The 19,966-nt window shown below is 38.3% G+C and overlaps 1 protein-coding gene across 4 annotated transcripts in view; it reads left to right on the top strand.

Annotated features, from left to right (window-relative positions):
- Positions 1-19,966, top strand: part of GPATCH2 (G-patch domain containing 2) — a 189,890-nt gene that overhangs the window by 129,611 nt on the left and 40,313 nt on the right. For 2 of the 4 annotated variants that reach the window (XM_070474507.1, XM_070474506.1), the window contains exons 7-8: positions 2,738-2,777; positions 11,726-11,796. The exons of 1 other annotated variant lie outside the window; for it this stretch is intronic. In XM_070474507.1, coding sequence (XP_070330608.1) covers positions 2,738-2,777; positions 11,726-11,796 — 111 coding nt within the window. The remainder of the gene's footprint in view (positions 1-2,737; positions 2,778-11,725; positions 11,797-19,966) is intronic. One more of the 4 variants, XM_070474509.1, reaches the window with a different exon arrangement.

The following is a 19,966-nucleotide window of genomic DNA, read 5'->3' on the forward strand; positions in this document are numbered from 1 at the left end:
AGGCTGCAGTCCATGGGGTCGCTATGAGTCGGACACGACTGAGCGACTTCACTTTCACATTTCACTTTCATGCATTGGAGAAGGAAATGGCAACCTACTCCAGTGTTCTTGCCTGGAGAATCCCAGGGATGGGGGAGCCTGGTGGGCTGCCGTCTGTGGGATTGCAAAGAGTCAGACACGGCTGAAGCGACTTAGCAGCAGCAGCAGCATAACACTATAATTCAGATTCTTTCTACAGCACTTCCTGGAAACTTTTTTGGGAAAGATCACCAGTACATAGAAAAGCTAGCAAAGGAAGAAAAACAGGTTAACTCTCAACTGTTGGAGAGCAAAAAGAAAAATTCAGCTGCCGAAAGTGTTCATGTAGTCATAATATCTGTACTCACTATTGACTAATCAAACATGGTGTTTATAACTTGAAATAGAGTGTTGGGAGCTATGAAAGAGCTAAACTTACAGTAAATAGAAAGTCACTTATTAATGTCTAAAATTAATCACAAAATGCTAGTATAACCATATTCTGTAGAAACACATCATTAAATACCAAAAGAAAATGCAGAAAGAGTTGACAGTGGTTTCTCTAAACAGAGTTTAGGGGGTCAGGTCTGTTTTTCAGACTTTTTTGTTTCATTTAGCTTCATGTATACATTTGATTTTCTAAAACATTTTTCTTTAAAGGAAAAGGCACAATCCAAGCAGAGAGGAAATTTATCAGACAAGTTTTCGGGGAACTGAACTAAATGATTAGTTTCTAGTTGCTGATTAACACACACGTCATTTACAAATACCATATAAGTGTCGATTCCCACAACAAAAGTGTACTCTGACCTGCCAAAGAGCATCAGTGTCTCTGAGCCTGAGAAATGTTCAGGTAAGAGCATAGCCACATCCTACTAATGTCGAGGCTGTTTATTCCCAGGTTTTAATACCACAGAGGCCAGAGAGCACATAGCAGTGTTGGAGGGAACCAGGAAATGTGCTCATTCAGTGTAAGCCCCTTCGTCCTTGTGGTATGGTACGCTGAGCACCTTGGGCAAATAAACTAACATCTCCGCCTCAGTCATTCCTGCACCTGGAACATGAGCAAAACCTCGTAAGGTTTTTCTGAGGATAGAAAATAACACATACATGTCATGTGTCTGTAAAGAGTGTGTGGCACACTCATGTGTTCAATACGATGATTCATGAAAAAATAAATAGCATTAATAATAATGTTGGGGGCTTCCATGGTGGCTCAGATGGTGAAGAATCTGCCTGCAATGCAAGAGACCCAGGATCAATCCCTGGGTCAGGAAGATCCCCTGGAGAAGGGACGGCAACCCACTCCAGTTTTCTTGCCTGGAGGATCCCATGGACAGAGAAGCCTGGTGGGTTACAGTCCATGGGGTCTCATAGAGTCAGACACGACTAAGCAACTAACACACACACACACACACACACATAATAATAATGTTAATACTATTCCCTATATTTGTGGGGTTTTACTGGTTTATTTCAGCTTCCCAGGTGGCACTAGTGGTTAAGAACCCACCTGCCAATGCAGGAGACTTGAGAGATGCGGGTTCAAGCCCTGGGTCGGTAAGATCCCCTGTAGGAGGGCACGGCAGCCCACTCCAGTATACTTTTCCTAGAGAATCCCATGGACAGGGGATCCTGGCCGGCTGCGGTCCATAGGGTCACAGAGATTCAGACACGACAAGTGACTTAGCATATGCACATGCACAGTGGTTTATTTCCCACATTCTCTCTCTCAATTTCCTTGATGTTTTTAGTTTAGTTTCTAAGCAGAATACTGGGCTTCCCCTGTGGCTCAGCTGGTGAAGAATCCGCCTGCAGTGCAGGAGACCTGGGTTCGATCCCTGGGTTGGGAAGATACCCTGGAGAAGGGAAAGGCTACCCACTTCAGTATGCTGGCCTGGAGAATTCCACGGACTGTGTAGTCCATGGGGTTGCAGAGAGTCAGACACGACTGAGTGACTTTCACTTTCACAAGCAGAATACTGGTCAGAGGACTGAGCACACAACTTATGATAACTCCTGTTTTTCAACAGGAATACCTTTTCAGGTATCATCAGATGCATTAAAAGTCCAAGTTGCCTCTAGAACAATATAGGATAAGTGAGGCAGGGCGAGGCATAGTGTAAGACCAGAACGCTTCAGCTGTGCCATGACTTCCATATTTTCAGTGTTGTTGGATTTGCTGTGAACCAGAACCCAGGTGTTATAACTATGGAAGGAATGGGTTCAAGGCGCCTTCAGCTGATGCTTTAGAATTCACATCAAGGGCTTTATGTGATTGTTCCTGGAGGCATAGGCAGAGAATATAATGTCCTTGTATTTTTACTGTTTTTTTAAAACTCCAACAATCAAAAGGTCATCATTTGTTGTAATGATGCTATAATTAAGTTGTGGTAAACGATAGCATTTGTAGATTTTCTCACCAGAATTGATTCATAAAATGAATACAGTCACAGCAGTTTATGTTAACGTAATTAAATGGAAATGTAATTCTGAGTTTGCTTATTTAATTGAAAATTACTGGGTTATGAGCACTCTTACATTTCTATCAAAATTGGTGTAAACCTAGAATTACATGAACTATCCGTTCAGATGCAGCGTATGTAAGGTTCTGTTGCTAGGTGGCAAATATGTTTCCTGCAGCACATGCAGACTGATCACGCGAGAGCACGTGCTTTTCGTGAGTTTCCTGCTAACTGCTTCTCTCTTTCTTCTGCAGCCATTGGTTTAGCCCTGGGGCTAGGACAGAGCATGGCCAGGTAAGGAACATTCTAACCCAAAAGGAAGCTACTCAGTCTTTCAAATATTTAACTATTGCCCTTCAAGATAGTAGATCAACTTTATGAGAAAGGATAACATCCTAGCTTATTTATAAAGGAGTTGTGCCGGTGCTAATACACTGACCAAGTGAATGATCATCAGGAAGCATCGGAGTTGTTTACCTCACCTCTCCCTTCGTCAGCACACAGGTCACCTCCGTGGAAAGGATCTAGAGTTCACTTTAGAGATTATAGGACTTCCTCATTTCCATATGCTTTTCACAAAGGCACGAAAATAGTACATATGCTTTAAACAATTGTTTTATTATTAAACTAGACTAGCCAGCAAGAGAATATTTTTATTTTTGAAGTTTAGAAGATGATAAGAGTTTCTTGCACTTTATATTGTATTCTAGGTGAGATTTTTCTTTTTTTAATTTCTTGCTAGTTTCATGGCAGCACAATGATTAGATGACTTAGCAAGAACTTAACATTCATTTTGATTAACTTTACATATAAAATAAGTTGTCTGTTTTCTTTGTCTGTTGAATGTGCTAGTTCTCTCTCTGCAGTGTGGTAAGGTAATTTAGGGCTTAAAATATTGATAGGTTTTAAAGCATATATGTTTTAGGCTTTGCATTCTTGCTAAGCCTTTTTTCTTTTTTTCAGTGTGGATTATATGAGTTATTTTTTGAATGAGTCAATAATATATGCATAGAAAAGTCTCAAATTCTCAGGGATCATTTCTTCTGAGGGATATGTAGGTAGATAGGTAGAAGAGGATTGCCCTTGGTAATAGTAACTGGTAACATTACTATATGTATTGGTGATGCCTTATTTCTTAAGTTGGGCAACAGGTTTTAGAGTTGGTTGCACATGCCATATTTCTTTTTTTGTATAAAAGGAAAGTGCCACATACTTCATTATAAACTATAATGTATTTCTTAATACCCATGTACCTAATCAAAGAAAAATATGTCAGTGCAGATTTAATGATTTCTTTTATAAACTTGGCTCTTTTCCTTGAGAGTGATGTGCACTTTTAAATATATTTCTCACATTAATAATAGAATATGTACTACTATTTCTGGACTTTCCTGGTGACTCAGTGATAAGGAATCTGCCTGCCAATGCAGGAGACGCAGGTTCGATTCCTAGGTCAGAAAGATCCCCTGGAGAAGAAAATGGCACCCACTCCAGTATTCTTGCCTGGGAAATCGTGTGGACAGAGGGGCCTGGTGGGCTATAGTCCATCAGGTCACAAGGAGTTAGACATGACTTAGTGACGAAATAACAACAACCAATATATGTTTCTAAAGTTTTGCAAGTTAACTTGACTAAGTTGCTTCTGGGGTATGTCTATTCAGAATGTAATTATTGCATAATTATGTCAATTATTCAGCATTCCCAAATGGTTCATAACCCTCTATGTTTATATAAGATTCTGCTTCCAGTAGTAAGTTACATCAGGATATAGTTTATCCCCAAATAAGATTTTTTAAATGAATAATTTTATATTCTCTGTTGTTCTCTAGTCACTAAGTCATGACCACTCTTTGCAATCCCATGGACTACAGCATGACAAGTTTCCCTGTCCTTCACTATCTCCAGGAGTTTACTCAAACTCATGTCCACTGAGTCAGTGATGCCATCCAACCATTTCATCCGCTGTTGCCCACTTATACTCATGCCATCAGTCTTTCCCAGCATCAGGGTCTTTTCCAGTGAGTCAGCTCTTGGCATCAGGTGGCCAAAATGCTGAAGCTTCAGCACCAGTACTTCCAATTAGTATTCAGGTAGATTTCTTTTAGGATTGACTGGTTTGATCTTCTTGCTGTCCAAGGGACTCTCAAGAGTCTTCTCCAGCATCACTTGAAAATGAAAGAAAGAATCAGTTCTTTGGCATTCATGCTTCTTTATGGTCCAACTCTTACGTCCATACGTGACTAGGGGAAAATCCATAACTTTGACTATACAGACCTTTGTCAGTGACGTGATAGCTCTGCTTTTTAGTACACTTTTTCATGTAGATTTATCATGGCTTTTTTTCAAGGAGCATTTCATGGTTGCAGTCACCATCTGCAGTGATTTTGGAGCCCAAGAAAATAAAATCTGTCACTATCCAATTTTTCCCCATCTATTTGCCATGAAGTGATGGGACCAGATGCCATGATCTTTGTTTTTTGAATGTTGAGTTTTAAGCCAGCTTTGTCACTCTCCTCTTTTACCTTCATTAAGAGGCTCTTTAGTTCCTCTTTGCCTTCTGCTGAAGTATCTACTTAGAGTAGTATCATCTTCGTATCTTAGGTTGTTGGTATTTCTCCTGGCAATCTTGATTCTGGCTTGTGATTTATCCAGTCCAACATTTCACATGATGTACTCTGCATATAAGGTAAACAAGCAGGGTGACAATATATAGTATTAACGTACTCCTTTCTCATGCAGTGATTTTGGAGCCCAAGAAAATAAAGTCTGTCAGTGTTGCCACTGTTTCCCCATCTATTTGCCATGAAGTGATGGGACCAGATGCCATGATCTTAGTCTTTTGAATGTTGAGTTTTAAGCCAACTTTTTCACTCTCCTCTTTCACTTTCATCAAGAGGCTCTTTAGTTCTTCACTTTCTTCCGTGAGGGTGGTGTCATCTGCATATCTGAGGATGCTGCTATTTCTCCCAGCAATCTTGATTCCAGCTTGTGCTTCATCTAGCCTGATATTTTGCATGATGTATTCGGCTTATAGGTTAAATAAGCAGGGTGACAATATACAGCCCTGCCATACTTCTTTCCTGATTTGGAACATCTGGTGTTCCATGTCCAGTTCTAACTGTTGCTTCTTGACCTCCATACAAATTTCTCAGGAGGCAGGTAAGGTGGTCTGGTATTCCCAACTCTTGAAGAATTTTCCATAGTTTATTGTGATCCACACGATCCAAGGCTTTTAGTCAATGAAGTAGATGTTTTTCTAGAATTCTTTTGCTTTTTCTATGATCCAGTAGATGTTGGCAATTTGATCTCTGATTTCCTCTGCCTTTTCTAAATCCAGTTTGTACATCTGCAAGTTCTTGGTTCATGTACTATTGAAGCCTAGTTTGAAAGATTTTGAACATTACCTTGCTAACATCTGAAATGAGCGCAGTTGTGTGGTAGTTTGAACATTCTTTGGATTGGAATGAAAATGGACCTTTTCCTGTCTTGTGGCCACTGCTGAGTTTTCCAAATTTGCTGGCATATTGAGTGCAGCACTTTCACAGCATCATCTTTGAGGATTTTTAAATAACTTGACTGGAATTCTGTCACCTCCAGTAGCTTTGTTCATAGTAATGCTTTCCAAGGCCCACTTGACTTCACACTCCAGGATGTCTGGATCTACGTGAGTGACCACACCATCGTGGTTATTCGGGACATTAAGACCTTTTTTGTGTAGTTCTGCATATTCTTGCCACTTCTTCTTAATTGCTACTGCTTCTGTTAGGTCTTTGCCGTTTCTGTCGTTTATTGTGCTCATCTGTGCATGAAATGTTCCCTTGAAATCTCCACTTTTCTTGAAGAGATCTCTAGTCCTTCCCAAACTGTTGTTTTCCCCTCTTTCTCTGAACTGTTCACTTAGGAAGGCTTTCTTAACTCTCTTTGGTGTTCTCTGGAACCCTGCATCCATTTGGGTCTGTCTTTCCCTTTCCCCTTTGCTTCCATGTCTCTTATTAACTATTTGTAAGGCTTCCTCAGACAACCACTTTGCTTTCTATTTATGTTTCTTGGGATGGCTTTGGTCTAGAATTTGAGAAATACTAAAGTGATCTTATAAATCTGAGCTTTAGATTATAATTTAACTGCAGTTAAAACTTTTTTCTGTATTTAAAAATTAGCAAATAGCTAGTATGATATAGACAAGAAAGTTGATGCATCATTTTTAAGATTTTTTAAATATTTGAAACAGATTTTTGGATTAGCCTTTGACTTAAGCTCTGATATACCATTTCAGATTTTAATCCTGTCTAGATAGGTTATTAATTAAGGAACACAGTTGATTCTTGTGTTTTGTAGTAGCTATAGTCTATGAGGTTGGTAAGAACTTGAAAGTAGCAAATACTGAAAAAACTGCTTCCAGGAAAAATACAGGGTTAGGTTCCTGAGAACCTCTGGCCACATTTTCACTAACAGATCAATACATATCCTTGTTCAATGTGTATTTCTGTTTAAAGACACCATATTTAATACATATTATTGATTTGTTAGCATTGAACTCATGGCCAACAGCACTGTAACTTATGCCTGAAGGGAGCTTGTCTAATGAACATATTTTCTCTATAAGGTCCATCACAATTCTCTTACACTGGGGAAGACTATACTGCAGGTCAGCCCTGTACTAGAAGGCTATTTTAAACAATGAAGATAAAAACAAGAAGACAGAAATGCAAAACAAACAAATAAATAAGTAATGTAGCACTGAATGGACCAGGCAAAAGACTCTTGTTTACAGTATGAGAGCCGAAATGAGAAGATTGATGGCGTCTTCTCCGACCTCAGCTGAGAACATGCAGTAACGGGAACTCAGATTTCTCCCATTCTGTGCATGTCTGCCAATGACTCCAAAGCACCAGAAGTACTGATTTGGACATTACAAGTACATTTAGCAAGTGGATGAATTTGTGAATACAGAATCGGTGAATAATGAGAAACAGTTTGCACATGTATGTGTCTGTATAAAAGCACATACAAACTACTCATGTTTTGAGGGATTTAAATGTCTTATTTCAACTTATAACTAGCCCAGTGAAAGTTAGTCACTCAGTCGTGTCCAACTATTTGTGACCCCATGGACTGTTGCCCACCAGACTCTGTCCATGTGGATTCTCCAGGCAAGAATACTGCAGTGGGTTGCCATTTCCTTCTCCAGAGAATGTTTCCAACCAAGGGTTCAAACCTAAGTCTCCTGCATTGCAGCAGATTCTTTACCATCTAAGCCACCAGGGAATCCCAGTGAACTACTGGCTAAATCTTAGGTCCAAGTGATAAAACGCAAGACCATGAAGAAATGAAATCCTTCAATATATTGTTGAATGAATGACTATCAGCATGCATGATCACCCCTTTTTTTTCCCATATCAACTTACCAAGATAAAGAAATGATAATATTAACCTCACTTTTGAAATCCCACCCCTCACTGCTTTCCCATATCTTATGATGCCTTTTTGTTCTCTAATGCAAAGTCCCATTTCATTTACACCATGCTCACTTAATATTTCTTTTTTACGCATTTAGTAAATCACTATTCTCCATCAGTCATTACCTATCAAGTACTCTTTATTTTTACAAAAAGAGATATTTGTTTTTTAAAAAAACAAGAACATAACTTTTCCTCTAAGGTGGTTAAAATCCGGGGTAGGAAAAGCAGTCATCATAGTATGTTGATAAATGTTGAAGGAAACCACTCAGAGGGTATCATGGAGACCACAGAAGCGACATGTGAAAGTTGGTTTAAAGTGGAAGTAAGGAGACAGAAGCAGCTACAAGCAGCCTCATTTGTGTGTGTGTGTATGTGTGTTTTAATGGTGAGGGTTTTCCTCCTTGAATATCTAATAGTATGACATTTTGAATGAGTTTACTAGTATCTTAATGAGCCATAGGTATTGTTTAGAGATTTTTAGTTCTCCTCTTAAGGTGAGGACCCTGTGAAAGGCCAAGTGTGGAGAGACTTGAAATTCTTTTGTAGACATTTGAGAAGGTCCCTGAAAAGTGGCTGCTAACAAACAGCCTTGAGCTTGAATCCCTTCTGAATATTAGGTGGCAAAGAGATTATTGCTGTGGAGCAGGAATTCTGCTCTTTGCTTCCTTCTTCCTCTTGTGTTAGGAATGTGAAGCTTTTAATAATCTTTTTAAAATAATCACGAATAGCCACAGAAACCCTCAGCTCCCTTTCTGCCACAGGAGCAACCATGATATACATGGAACATTTCTCTTCCTTGTTTTCATTCAGCAGTTTTTAAAACGGTGTACCTTTTGTAAGACCTCACATTGTACTAGGTTTTGTGTTTATGAATGTCTCTGTCATTCTTACGTGAGTCATTTTTTAATATACATCTGCAGGTCACTAATAAGGGACTTGTCTCTCCGCTTGGCCTAAGTCCAGCAATCTGAGAGCTGGAGGTAAGAAGCACTTCGCACCATATTCAGAAGTTTGTTATTAACTGGAGTTGACATTGTTGAGTCAGAGCCCCGAACACTGACCTCACTTGTGACACTGATAGGAGTCCAAGGAAGACAGGAAACGTTAGCAGTAAGAGGATGAAGACTCTCCCCAAACCTGAGGAGCTCCTCCTGCTTGTCAGGGCAGAGTTCTGGGCCTCTTGTGTCTTATCATCAATTCCTGATCTGATTCCCCCCTCCCCCTCCCCCACCCTCTGCCACCTTTTATTTTTGCTTGTTTGTTTGTTCTTTGGGACAGAGCAGACACATTTTGGGAATCTTTCAAATACAAATACATGTTTTCTATTCAAATAACACTCTGGATTAATTTTTTCATCTTTGCCCCCTTATAAGATCTAGGTTCCCATATTAACTTGCTGAATTCATGACCCAGAGATCTGAGCCTGTATTTTTTTTTCTGAGCTTCATTTTATGTGATGACTTTTTAATATAGGTGAATTATATTAAATAATTCCAATATTTGTCCCTACAAAGCCCATCAAAACTATACATTTGAGGAAGAAATTCTCATGTGACTCTAAGAGAAGGATCTCTGACCTCAGAGTTCCATACGTAGCCTAACAATTTATTTTGGTCATTGTAGTTGCATTTTTTTTTTTTTAATTAAATTGTTGAATTCCTTCATTTCAGAAAAGTATGTTTGGGACCTTTTGTGTTCTTTCTTTAAACTGTTTTAACACAAATAACAGGAATAGTGTTCCCATATCTATCTTTTGTCTAAAAAATTAGAAACCTTAGTTAACTACTACTATTAATTGAAGGCTGTGGTAGAGATTTTATCATGTCACCTCTAGCTATCTGTGTCACAAATGTTGGTTTGAATATGTTTTTTTAAAAAGGCACTAGAATTAGAAATGCCAAAATAATTAATTTTCTTTTTTTTATTTTCAGAAGCAATTTAGTTTTCATGGTACGAAGTGTTTCTACATTGAAACACTTTCAGATTAATGGACTTAAGATAAACTGTTGCTATTTTCTATAAGTAGTAATAATGAGATACTGTTTCAGCTACATATCAGATACTAGATTTCATTGCCTGTTTCTTTATCTCATTCATTCATTCATTCAACAAAAATTTATTAAACACTACAAATGTCCCAGACACTGTGCTGGACTTTGGAGACCCAGGCAGATTGAATGAATAAAGCAAAGGGCCAAAGGTGAACTAGAATATGGTATACATTCCAAACTAAAAAGTTCAGAATGGCTGGGATATATTATTTAGAAGTAAGGAGGTTAGGTTGGGGTAGGAAGAAGCATAATAAATTGCAATTTAGAAATAACAATCAAATTATGTCGGGCCATAAGAGCCTTGTGTAAGATTTGGGGGGGGTGTTATCTAAGGAGAATAATGCAATAGCGTCTAGTTTTAGAATGACTGGCTTTAGTGTAGAGTGGACTTGGATGGGAGCAAGGCTGGAGGCAGGGAGGCCACTGGAGAGGCCACTACAGGTGAGGGAGACTGATGGTTCAGACTGGAATGTGGTTCGTGGGGATAGAAAGAAAGATATTTAGGAGAAATTTAAGGTAGACTTCCTGAGTTCACACATTCCTGAAATAATGACCTAACAACATTCTTTGTGATCTAATTAAGTTCTCTTCCTTCTCAAAGATGGCCAAATGTGGCTAGTAATTGACTCTAAATGTTGTCATTAGATAGTTCAAAGCAGTTATATCATTAAAAGTTATGATACTCATCAGACAATAGCCACTGACAATCAGGTTTATTAATTATAATTGTAGCATTTGAACCATTTATTCAGTACTTTTTATGTTCTGGTCTTAGTGCTAAGTGTTTTACATGGTTTATCTTATTTGATACTCACAGCAACCTTACATGTGGATAGTATTGTTATCTCCATTTTCCAGGTGGAAACTGGGACTTAGAGATATTGCACAGCTTATAAATTTGGTAAACCTGTTTTTAAAACCTAGCGACTTGTTACTGGTACAGCTGGGATTCGAACCCAGATCTCTCCTACACTATTACTGCACTAAGATTTCTGTTTTTATTAGGGTTAATTTCTAATATGCTGTACAACTTCTCATTAGCCCAGTCTTGCATATAATCACATTTCTGCATAAACCGAGATAAGCTACAGTTTGAGTGTACACATAGCAAAAAATATTGACTACTTGCTTTTTTTCCTTTCTAATTAGTTAGAGTAAAGCAAGTGTGAAGGGGAGTTCGGTGGTGAGGCATTTTGAGGAGGCAGTCAGATATATATTTTTTCTAATTATGTATTTCCAAGCCAGTAATTTCTTTGAAAAGGAATGTTTTTAAGTGTTTCTTTACCATGTTGGGCCCCTAAATACAGAGAAGTGAGATTAGATATTTTATGTCATCGGAGGTGACAAAGCCCCAAGAAACTCACAGCTGAATGCAGTGGTAGAAGCATTGGAGAAGAGAGACTACATGACTTTAACCAGGACCACCCAGAGAGCCAGAATTAGAACCGAGTTCTAGACCTCCAGCTCTAGGCTGTCTATTACGTGACTCTGAGAACAGTTCAGCTCTCAAGGAAGCATTGCCGTCTCTTAGGGACATTTTCGGAAGTGTGTCCGTGGCATCTCTAGCAAAATTAGTCGTCTTCATTTTAAGAAAAACCGGTAAATAAAAGAAAAAAGTAATGCAAGTGAATAAATACAGTCCCTTTGAATGAGAAGCATACTTTTCTACTTATGAAATAATATAATGAAAATATTTTTGTTTCTACAACTTTGTTTTAAACACTTTGGATAGCATCAGCTCCTGAGAGATAACCGAGCTGAAAGAGGACACAAGAAAAACTGTTCTGTGAAAACAGCCAGCAGGTAAGCGATTTAAAATCACCTTTTCTCCTGATCACTGACTCGTGTAATTTCTTTTTCCATACCAGTATGAACAGTGGTTTAGTCACTAAGTAGGGTCCTACTCTTGCAGCCTCATGGACTGTAGCCCGCCAGGCTCCTCTGTCCATGGGATTCTCCAGGCGAGAATACTGGAGTGGCTTGCCATTTCCTTCTCCAGGGGATCTTCCCAACCCAGGGATCAAACCCAGGTCTCCTGCATTACAGGCAGATTCTTTACCTGCTGAGCCAGCGGGGAATCCAGTATGAATATGATGAGTTATAGTTAGGGTGCCTTTGGCTCTAAAGTGTCAGCGCTATTTTATGTTTCCTTTATCAGAATCTGAATAGAAGTATATCATTTTATTTGTAGTTTTTTAAAGGTGATGAAAAATAAAGAATGTATTTTTAGAAGAAAATCTCTGTTCATAATCCATAACTTATGAATTTTAGATAAGGATTAGGAATAATTATTTTTAATTTAAAAACTAGAATTAATCTTCTCCCCCAAACTTAAATGGTTTTGTGAAAGAGCAACATGTGTATTTATTCTAATAATATATAAATAAGTATATAGAAAATACACTCTTTTTTAAAAGTGCTTAGAGTTACATTGCTTAGTCAATGCTATACTTTTTTTTCATGTTAGAAAGAAGTGTCCCCAGTTTATTGTTTTAGACAGCGCATTTGCAAATTTTGCATGTGGTGTTTCTAAAGACTTCATTTTTCCTTTGGTGAAAATAGCCATCAGAATATTGATCAGAACGACTGCCCTAAGATTTACACTAACCCAACTTTTAACAAGATAACTGACCTTGGCAGCCCTCCCTCTGTCTCACTGTTAGGGTGCTTGCCTCTGTTTTTAACACTCCTAAGCAAACTATGTAACTTCCAGGTATCATGTTGTACAAACTAACCCTGACTGAGAATGCACTAGGTATCTGCAGAAGCTAACATAAATCCTATTTAGACAGTCAAAAACTGTCACACATAATAAGTTGACTGTCAGGTCAGTGATAGTCAACATAAAACTAATATAGTCACCCCTAAGAAGGTCAGATCCTAAAATTATAAAGTATGGATTAAAGAAATTTTAGACAGATTATAAATAACTATGGATGACATGTTTATAGAAATAAAATAAGCAAGCAACAGATCACTGTTAGAATTGTTCAAGCAGAATTGAATCAAAAGCATATAATTATTAGAAATGAGAAGTGTGATTGTGAAATGGAGATACAGCTGAAGAAGTAGGCTAGAATGTAGCATAAAAATATTGAATAAGGTGATGGAAAAATGAAAGAGTGGTTAAGAGACACAGAAAAGGTCTAAGATATATTTGATCAGAGGCTTTGATGGAGAGTATAGAAAGGCTGAAAAAAAACATGATGTTGAAGAGATGTTGGCTGAGAATTCCCGTAACAGCTAAAAGTTATAAATCTATACAGAAGTCACAATGAATACCAGCTAGAATAAACAAAAAGAAATCCACATCTACTAACATACTATACTACTCCAAAAACAAAGAGATCTTAAAAGAATCCAGAGATAAGAGATGAATTACTACAAAGGAATGTACATCATCAGATTTCTGAGTATCAACAATGATACCAAAAACAGTGGACAAGTCTTCAGGGTACTGGGTGGAAATACATTGTCAGCCTAGAACTATGTGCCTAGAAAAAAAAAAATCTTTCATATATGAAGATGAAGCAAAAAGTTTAGGATTTTCAAACACTAAGAAAGTTTCCTCCTGACACTTGCTAGAAGACTTTTTAAAAGATGTATTTCAAGAGAATGTTCTCCCCGGAAAGTCTAAGATGAAAAAATGAATACTAAGCCAATAAACGGTTAAAGATTTCATAAATTTAAACAACTATTGTTTATATAAATTGATAATTATAATGTGTAATTCATAAAGCTTTTCAAAAGACAATCTAAGATAATGGAAAATAACAGCACATTAGATTGACAATGCTGATGATGATAAAGTCCAACTTAAAGTCTTTGAATTGTTTGGGAATGTTTACTTCATTGGTCAGTTAAGATTATATTAAGTACTCATGGCAAAATATCATAAATAACCACTAAATTAAAAAAAATAGAGTATGTAAATTCCAAGCTGGTTGGCAGGAGTGGAGTTGAATGGAATAAAATATTACTCCCCCCAAAAAAATCCATTTAAAAAGTCAAGAAGGAAAAAAAGCATAGAGAAAATGGGACACAGAGGAAAACAAAAATTGAAAACTGAATCAAAACCATGTATTAGTCACTATGGTAAATATTTATGGATTAAATTTGTTTGTTAAAAGCAAAGCTAAGCAGATTTGGTTTTTCTTTTAAAGTGCAACTATATGTTCTTTATAAGAGACACACCTGAAATAATGCCAAAAGAAAGTTGGAAAACTAAAAAAGCATGTATCAGATATACTGTAAAAGAGAGCTCTCATAACAAACCAACCGACTTGACAATGAAAGCCTTAACAAGCTTAAGAAAATCATTATTTAATGATAAAAGGTTCAACTTACCAAAAAGATGATTTTATTATTTTGTATATTAAAATAGCTACAAAAATATATAAAGCAAATATTAATATCAATGAATGGAGAAACTCACTAACCCACCATCTTGGCACTCCCACTTCAGTAGAGCATTCATATTACTGATAGCTTAAGCCATCAGAAAATTTGCATAACAAATGATTAACAAACTTAATGTTATTATATAACCCCTTTCACCCACATACATTCTTCTCAAAGACACATGTGATATTTTCAAAAATTTACCACTTTCCAGGCCAGAGCTACTACCAACAAATTTTAATGAATATGTGTCATAAAGAACATATTCTTTAACTTGAATATGATTAAGGAAAATCATTAAGAAAAAGATAATTTCTTTAAAGTTTGAAATTAAAAATACATTTTAAAATAACTCATTTCAAAAAAATCATAATTATCATGATATCATACCTTAACTTGTGGGTGCATTAAGATGGTAGATAGAGGAAACTTGACTACTTGAAAGTTTTATATTAGAAATTTGGTCCCAGTTCCTGTTACAAGTTCAAGATTCTGAATTATAAGATTACTGATTCTAAACTATAAGATGCCTGCTTCTGTCTTCTAAGATCAACCCAGCAGGTATTTAGAAAGAGAAAATAAGCAGAAATCTACAAGAAATTTCCAGTATTAAGGTAACCATGGATGCGTGCTAAGTCGCTTCAGTCATGTCTCTTTGGGACCCCATGGACTATAGCCCGCCCAGGCTCCTCTGTCCTGGGAATTCTCCAGGCAAGAATATTGGAGTGGGTTGCCATTTCCTCCTCAGGGGATCTTCCCGACCCAGGGATCGAACCCACGTCCCCTAGGTCTGCTGCACTGGCAGGCAGGTTCTTTGCCACTAGTGCCACCTGGGAAGCCAGGAGGGGGATGCTATTTTGAACTTGTGTTTTTGAGATGAGGATACACAAAATGTGCGTGTGTGCTCTGACCTGAGGCAAGAGGCAGTTCAGCCTGAGTGAGGGAAGAAGGAGATGTGAGCAGAACCTTTGGAGTTCTTTCACATCATGGGCCATGGCCAAGGGATATATGCCACCCGCCCCTTCCAGAAAGACTCAGGTCTCTGGTCCAAGCGTTTTCAGGGATAATGTCAGGGCAGCTCACAGTGCTGTTTTTGTGAGGAGCTGGGAAACCTTGATGGGACCAGATGACAAATTATCATGTCTTCACTCAGCCCCCTGTAAACTGCAGGGCTAGAGGATTACAGTTCTCATTTTCTCTGAGAATGAGGAAGGGGAATGTTTTTCTGACAGAGGAATTATTTTGTGGAGAAGACTGTGGTGATTGTGGTTTTCTGGTGCTTGGACCTCTGTACTCTTAAGTCAGGTTCATTCACCTCCAATTCCTGAACTGCTTTGGACTGACACAGAAGACTGGCCTTTGCCTATAGCATTGCCTCACAGAATCAGTTAATAAGACATTTGAGGAGAAAACAGCCTTTCGAAAGTAATAACAACAACAACAACAATATTGGACTACAGACTCCAACAGAAATCGGAAATGTTAGGACAAGTCAAAAAATTTTTGATTAGAGTTATCAATATTAACTAAAGGAGATAAAGGAAGAAAATAACAATATAAAGCAAGAAATACAACACATAATTAAGAACCAAATATTTAAGTCTATTTCAGTTTTTTCCTCAGCAGTATTTTAAGAGTTTTCATTGTATAGGTGTTACACATATTTTATCGGATTTATCCCTAAGCATTTTACCATATTTTTTGGTGTATGAAAATGTTGCTGAGAGAAATGTTAAAAGGTCTCTGTAACTGGAGAGATATACCTTGTTCATGAGTCAAAAGACTCAATATTCTTAAGCTGTCAGTTCTCCAAAAATTTATCTACAGATTCACTATAGCCCAAACAAAAATCCCATGAGGCTATTTTATAGAGATTGACAAGCAAATGCTAAAATTTGTATGAAAAAGGAGAGGACTTAAATAGCCGAACTTTAACACTACCTGATGTCAGGATTTAAGTACAAAGCCGTAGGAATCAAGAAAATGTGGTAGTGGTGCAAAGACAGAAAAATAGATCAAAGAAATATACCCATGTATGTTACATACAGTTGGTTCTTGACAAAATACAAAGTTACTTTAATGGGGAGGGGGGGACTAGTTTCAACAAATGTCACTGGAAAAACTGAGTATCCATTTGCGAAAGAAAAAGATGTCTATACCTCATACCATAGAGCAAACTAATTTATAGTGACTAAAAGTGGATCCGTTGTTACGCAGCGTGAGATGAGGGGCAGGGAGGTACCTGGAGGAAAGGATTACAAAGGGGTGTTAAGAAACTGTTGGGGTGATGAGTATCTGCATTAACTTGATTATGGTGAAGGTTTCATATGTATATACGTATGACAAAACTTGGGAAATTACAGACTTTAAAAGTAGTGCAGGACTTCCCTAGTGGACCAGAGTTTAGTGCTCTGAGCTTCAACTGCAGGGGTCAGAGCTTCGGTCCCTGGCTGGGAACTAAGATCCTGCAGGCCTCACAGAACGACCAAAAAGAAAAAATCGGTGTGTTTTGCTTATGCGAACTACACCTCCTAAAGATATAACAGATATATATACTTAGTAAATGGAGAAGGAAATGGCACCCCACTCCAGTATTCTTCGCTGGAGAATCCTGTGGACAGCGGAGCCTGGTGGGCTGCCGTCTATGGGGTCGCACAGAGTCGGACACAACTGAAGCAATTTAGCATGGATGCATGCATTGTAGAAGGAAATGGCAACCCACTCCAGTATTCTTGCCTGGAGAATCCCCGGAACAGAGGAGCCTGGTGGGCTGCCGTCTATGGGGGTCGCACAGAGTTGGACAGGACTGAGGCAACTTAGCAGCAGCAGCATACTTAGTAAAATCTTAATTGGCTTTCTGTTCCATTCCAAGTAAAAGCCCATCTTAGCCGTGGCCAATAAGGGCAAATATGATCCGACCCTGCCCTCTTTGCTTCCTCCTTGACCTCATCTCCTCCCACTTGAACTATGTTACTCACCTGCTCCAGGTACAGTGGCTTCTCTCCTGTTCCCCACTGAGTCTCAGGGCCCTTGCACTTCTCTTCCCCCCGCCTAACACCCTTCTGTGTGGCTTGCTCCCACTTCCTCTAAGTCTGTGCTCAGTGTAAGAAAGGCCCCTCTCCACCAGCTCTGCTTTCTGTGCCTTCCTTCTCGCCTCTTCCACCCCTCACTGTCACTGTTACCTTTAAGCTTCATGAGGGCAAAATCTTTGCTTTACTCACTGGTGTATCCCCAGTACCAGAAGCAATGCCCGTCACGTCAACAATAAATGTTGCTGCACAAAATACCTGCCGAATGAATTTGAACTTGATTCTACGGCAGTAGACCGAAGCCTTGTCTCTCTGCAGTTCTGACTTCTGATCCTGGCTTCACCACTCACCAGCTGGGTGACCCTGAGATAATACTCAGCCTCTCTGTCCTTCAGTTTATTTATCCGTGAAATAAACTCATTAGTTGTGTTTATCTAATAACATTGTTATAAGGAACCTATGAATTTATGCCCATAAAACATTTAAAATATGAGTTCTTAATGTTAACTGTTGTTAGAAGTCTATTTCCATCTGTGTGCTTCCTAAGCACTTGTTAAATTTTATTTTATCATGTTTTTCTTATGCATAATTTAGAACATTTCTTTTCCATGGGGATGGTCTTGATCCCTGTCTCCTGTACAATGTCACGAACCACTGTCCATAGTTCATCAGGCTCTCTGTCTATCAGATCTAGCCCCTTAAATCTATACTTTGGCCACCTCATGTGAAGAGTTGACTCATTGGAAAAGACCCTGATGCTGGGAGGGATTGGGGGCAGGAGGAGAAGGGGACGACAGAGGATGAGAGGGCTGGATGGCATCACCGACTCGGTGGGCACAAGTTTGAGTAAACTCTGGGAGCTGGTGATGGACACGGAGGCCTGGCATGCTGCGATTCTTGGGGTCACGAAGAGTCAGACATGACTGAGCAACTGAACTGAACTGAACTGAATTTAGAACATTAAGTCATTCTATAAGATATAACAGAGTACAGTAGGCCCCAACTCTGTTTTACCCCATTCTCTAACTTCTTACTCCAAAAGAACCTACTTTTTTTTTTTCAACATTTTATTTATTTATTTTTTCTCCTTTTTTTTTAGTGGTTTTTGTCATACATTGACATGAATCAGCCCAAAAGAACCTACTTTTAACTGTTAGCTCTTTCTTCCAGTATTGACCTAAATTAATTACATACCTATATTACTATTTTTTGCAGGTTTTAGCTTAGTATTACCTGTTGACTTCCTGCTCTGCCCTACACACACACACACACACACACACACACACACACACACACACACACCATATTTGCATTTCTTTCCTTCTTTTTCCCTCATGGTTATATCATAATATTTAGACCAAGTTAATATTCATTGTTTGCATTGATGTGATTATATATGTAGATACTATTTATAGATGTAAAACTTTTCTGTCATTACATGATTATCTTGTTTTTCATTTGCTTTGTTTTCTAAGTTTGTGCCAACCACAGTTTATCAACCACCTCTACGCAGAAGTGTAACTCCCCTGAATTCTCTTTCTTGATGGCACCGTTTTTTTTGGAGCCATCCATTTTTCAGATTCACTATGAACTATTCGCTGTCTAGACCAGCTGTACATCTGATGTCCTAGCATCCTTCTTGACTTATCACCCTAGGGATTTCCTCATCTCGCTCCTATGTGGAATTTCCTTTTCCCTGGATCCCATGCCATTTTTTTTCCTGAGCTTTTTGAGAAAGAGAAAAGGTGTGGTTACATTTGTGAGACTCTGCGTCTCTGAAAATGTCTTTATTCTAGTCTCGCATTAATTGATTTCACCAGGAATTGAATTCTGCTTTGGAAGCCGTTTTGCCTCTGAGTTGTGAAGACATTGCTCCCATGCCTTCAATTTCCAGTGGTTGCCATTTTCTCTCTTCTCCTTTTATTTGGCTGTTGGAGCACCCTTAAATGACCCTCCATTTTTTTTAAGCTTTTCTGTACTGTTGCCTTCAAAGATTCCTGGGCAGTTTTATTATTGGTATGTCTCAAATCTTTTATGGATTTAAAAAAATTCTCTAATACATTGCTTTTCCAAGAGCTCACCTTGCTTCCTTGAACATGCCTTCTCCATGTCCTCTCACTCTTGTCTGGTGGAACCTGTCTTTCTGAGGTTATCAGCGATATTAGGTATGAGGCAACCTGTAAAAGTGAAATAAATATAAGGAAAGACTCAAGTTTAAATTTTGTTACACATTTATTAATTGCAAGATGAATGTCTTCTTTATCTGTGTGAATTTTCTGTTCCTCCCTTGATGCCATTTTTTCCTTGGTATTTTTTATTATTGTCTTGACTTTTCTTACCCCTTTTGGTTGAGTGACTGCACTTCTCTTTTCCAACTTATGGAAACATATAAAGGTTAGAGAAGAGAACTGTAATGCATTGAATCAATAAATTTTAGGACCATTTACTCCCAAAACGTACCAGGCACATAAGAAAAGATAAATTCACAAGTGGTCTGCTGTTAATGACTCAAAGCTGAGATTTTGACATGCAGGACTGCAGTA

Source organism: Odocoileus virginianus, chromosome 11, assembly GCF_023699985.2.
Source record: "Odocoileus virginianus isolate 20LAN1187 ecotype Illinois chromosome 11, Ovbor_1.2, whole genome shotgun sequence".
In the NCBI taxonomy this organism is placed as follows: domain Eukaryota; kingdom Metazoa; phylum Chordata; class Mammalia; order Artiodactyla; family Cervidae; genus Odocoileus; species Odocoileus virginianus.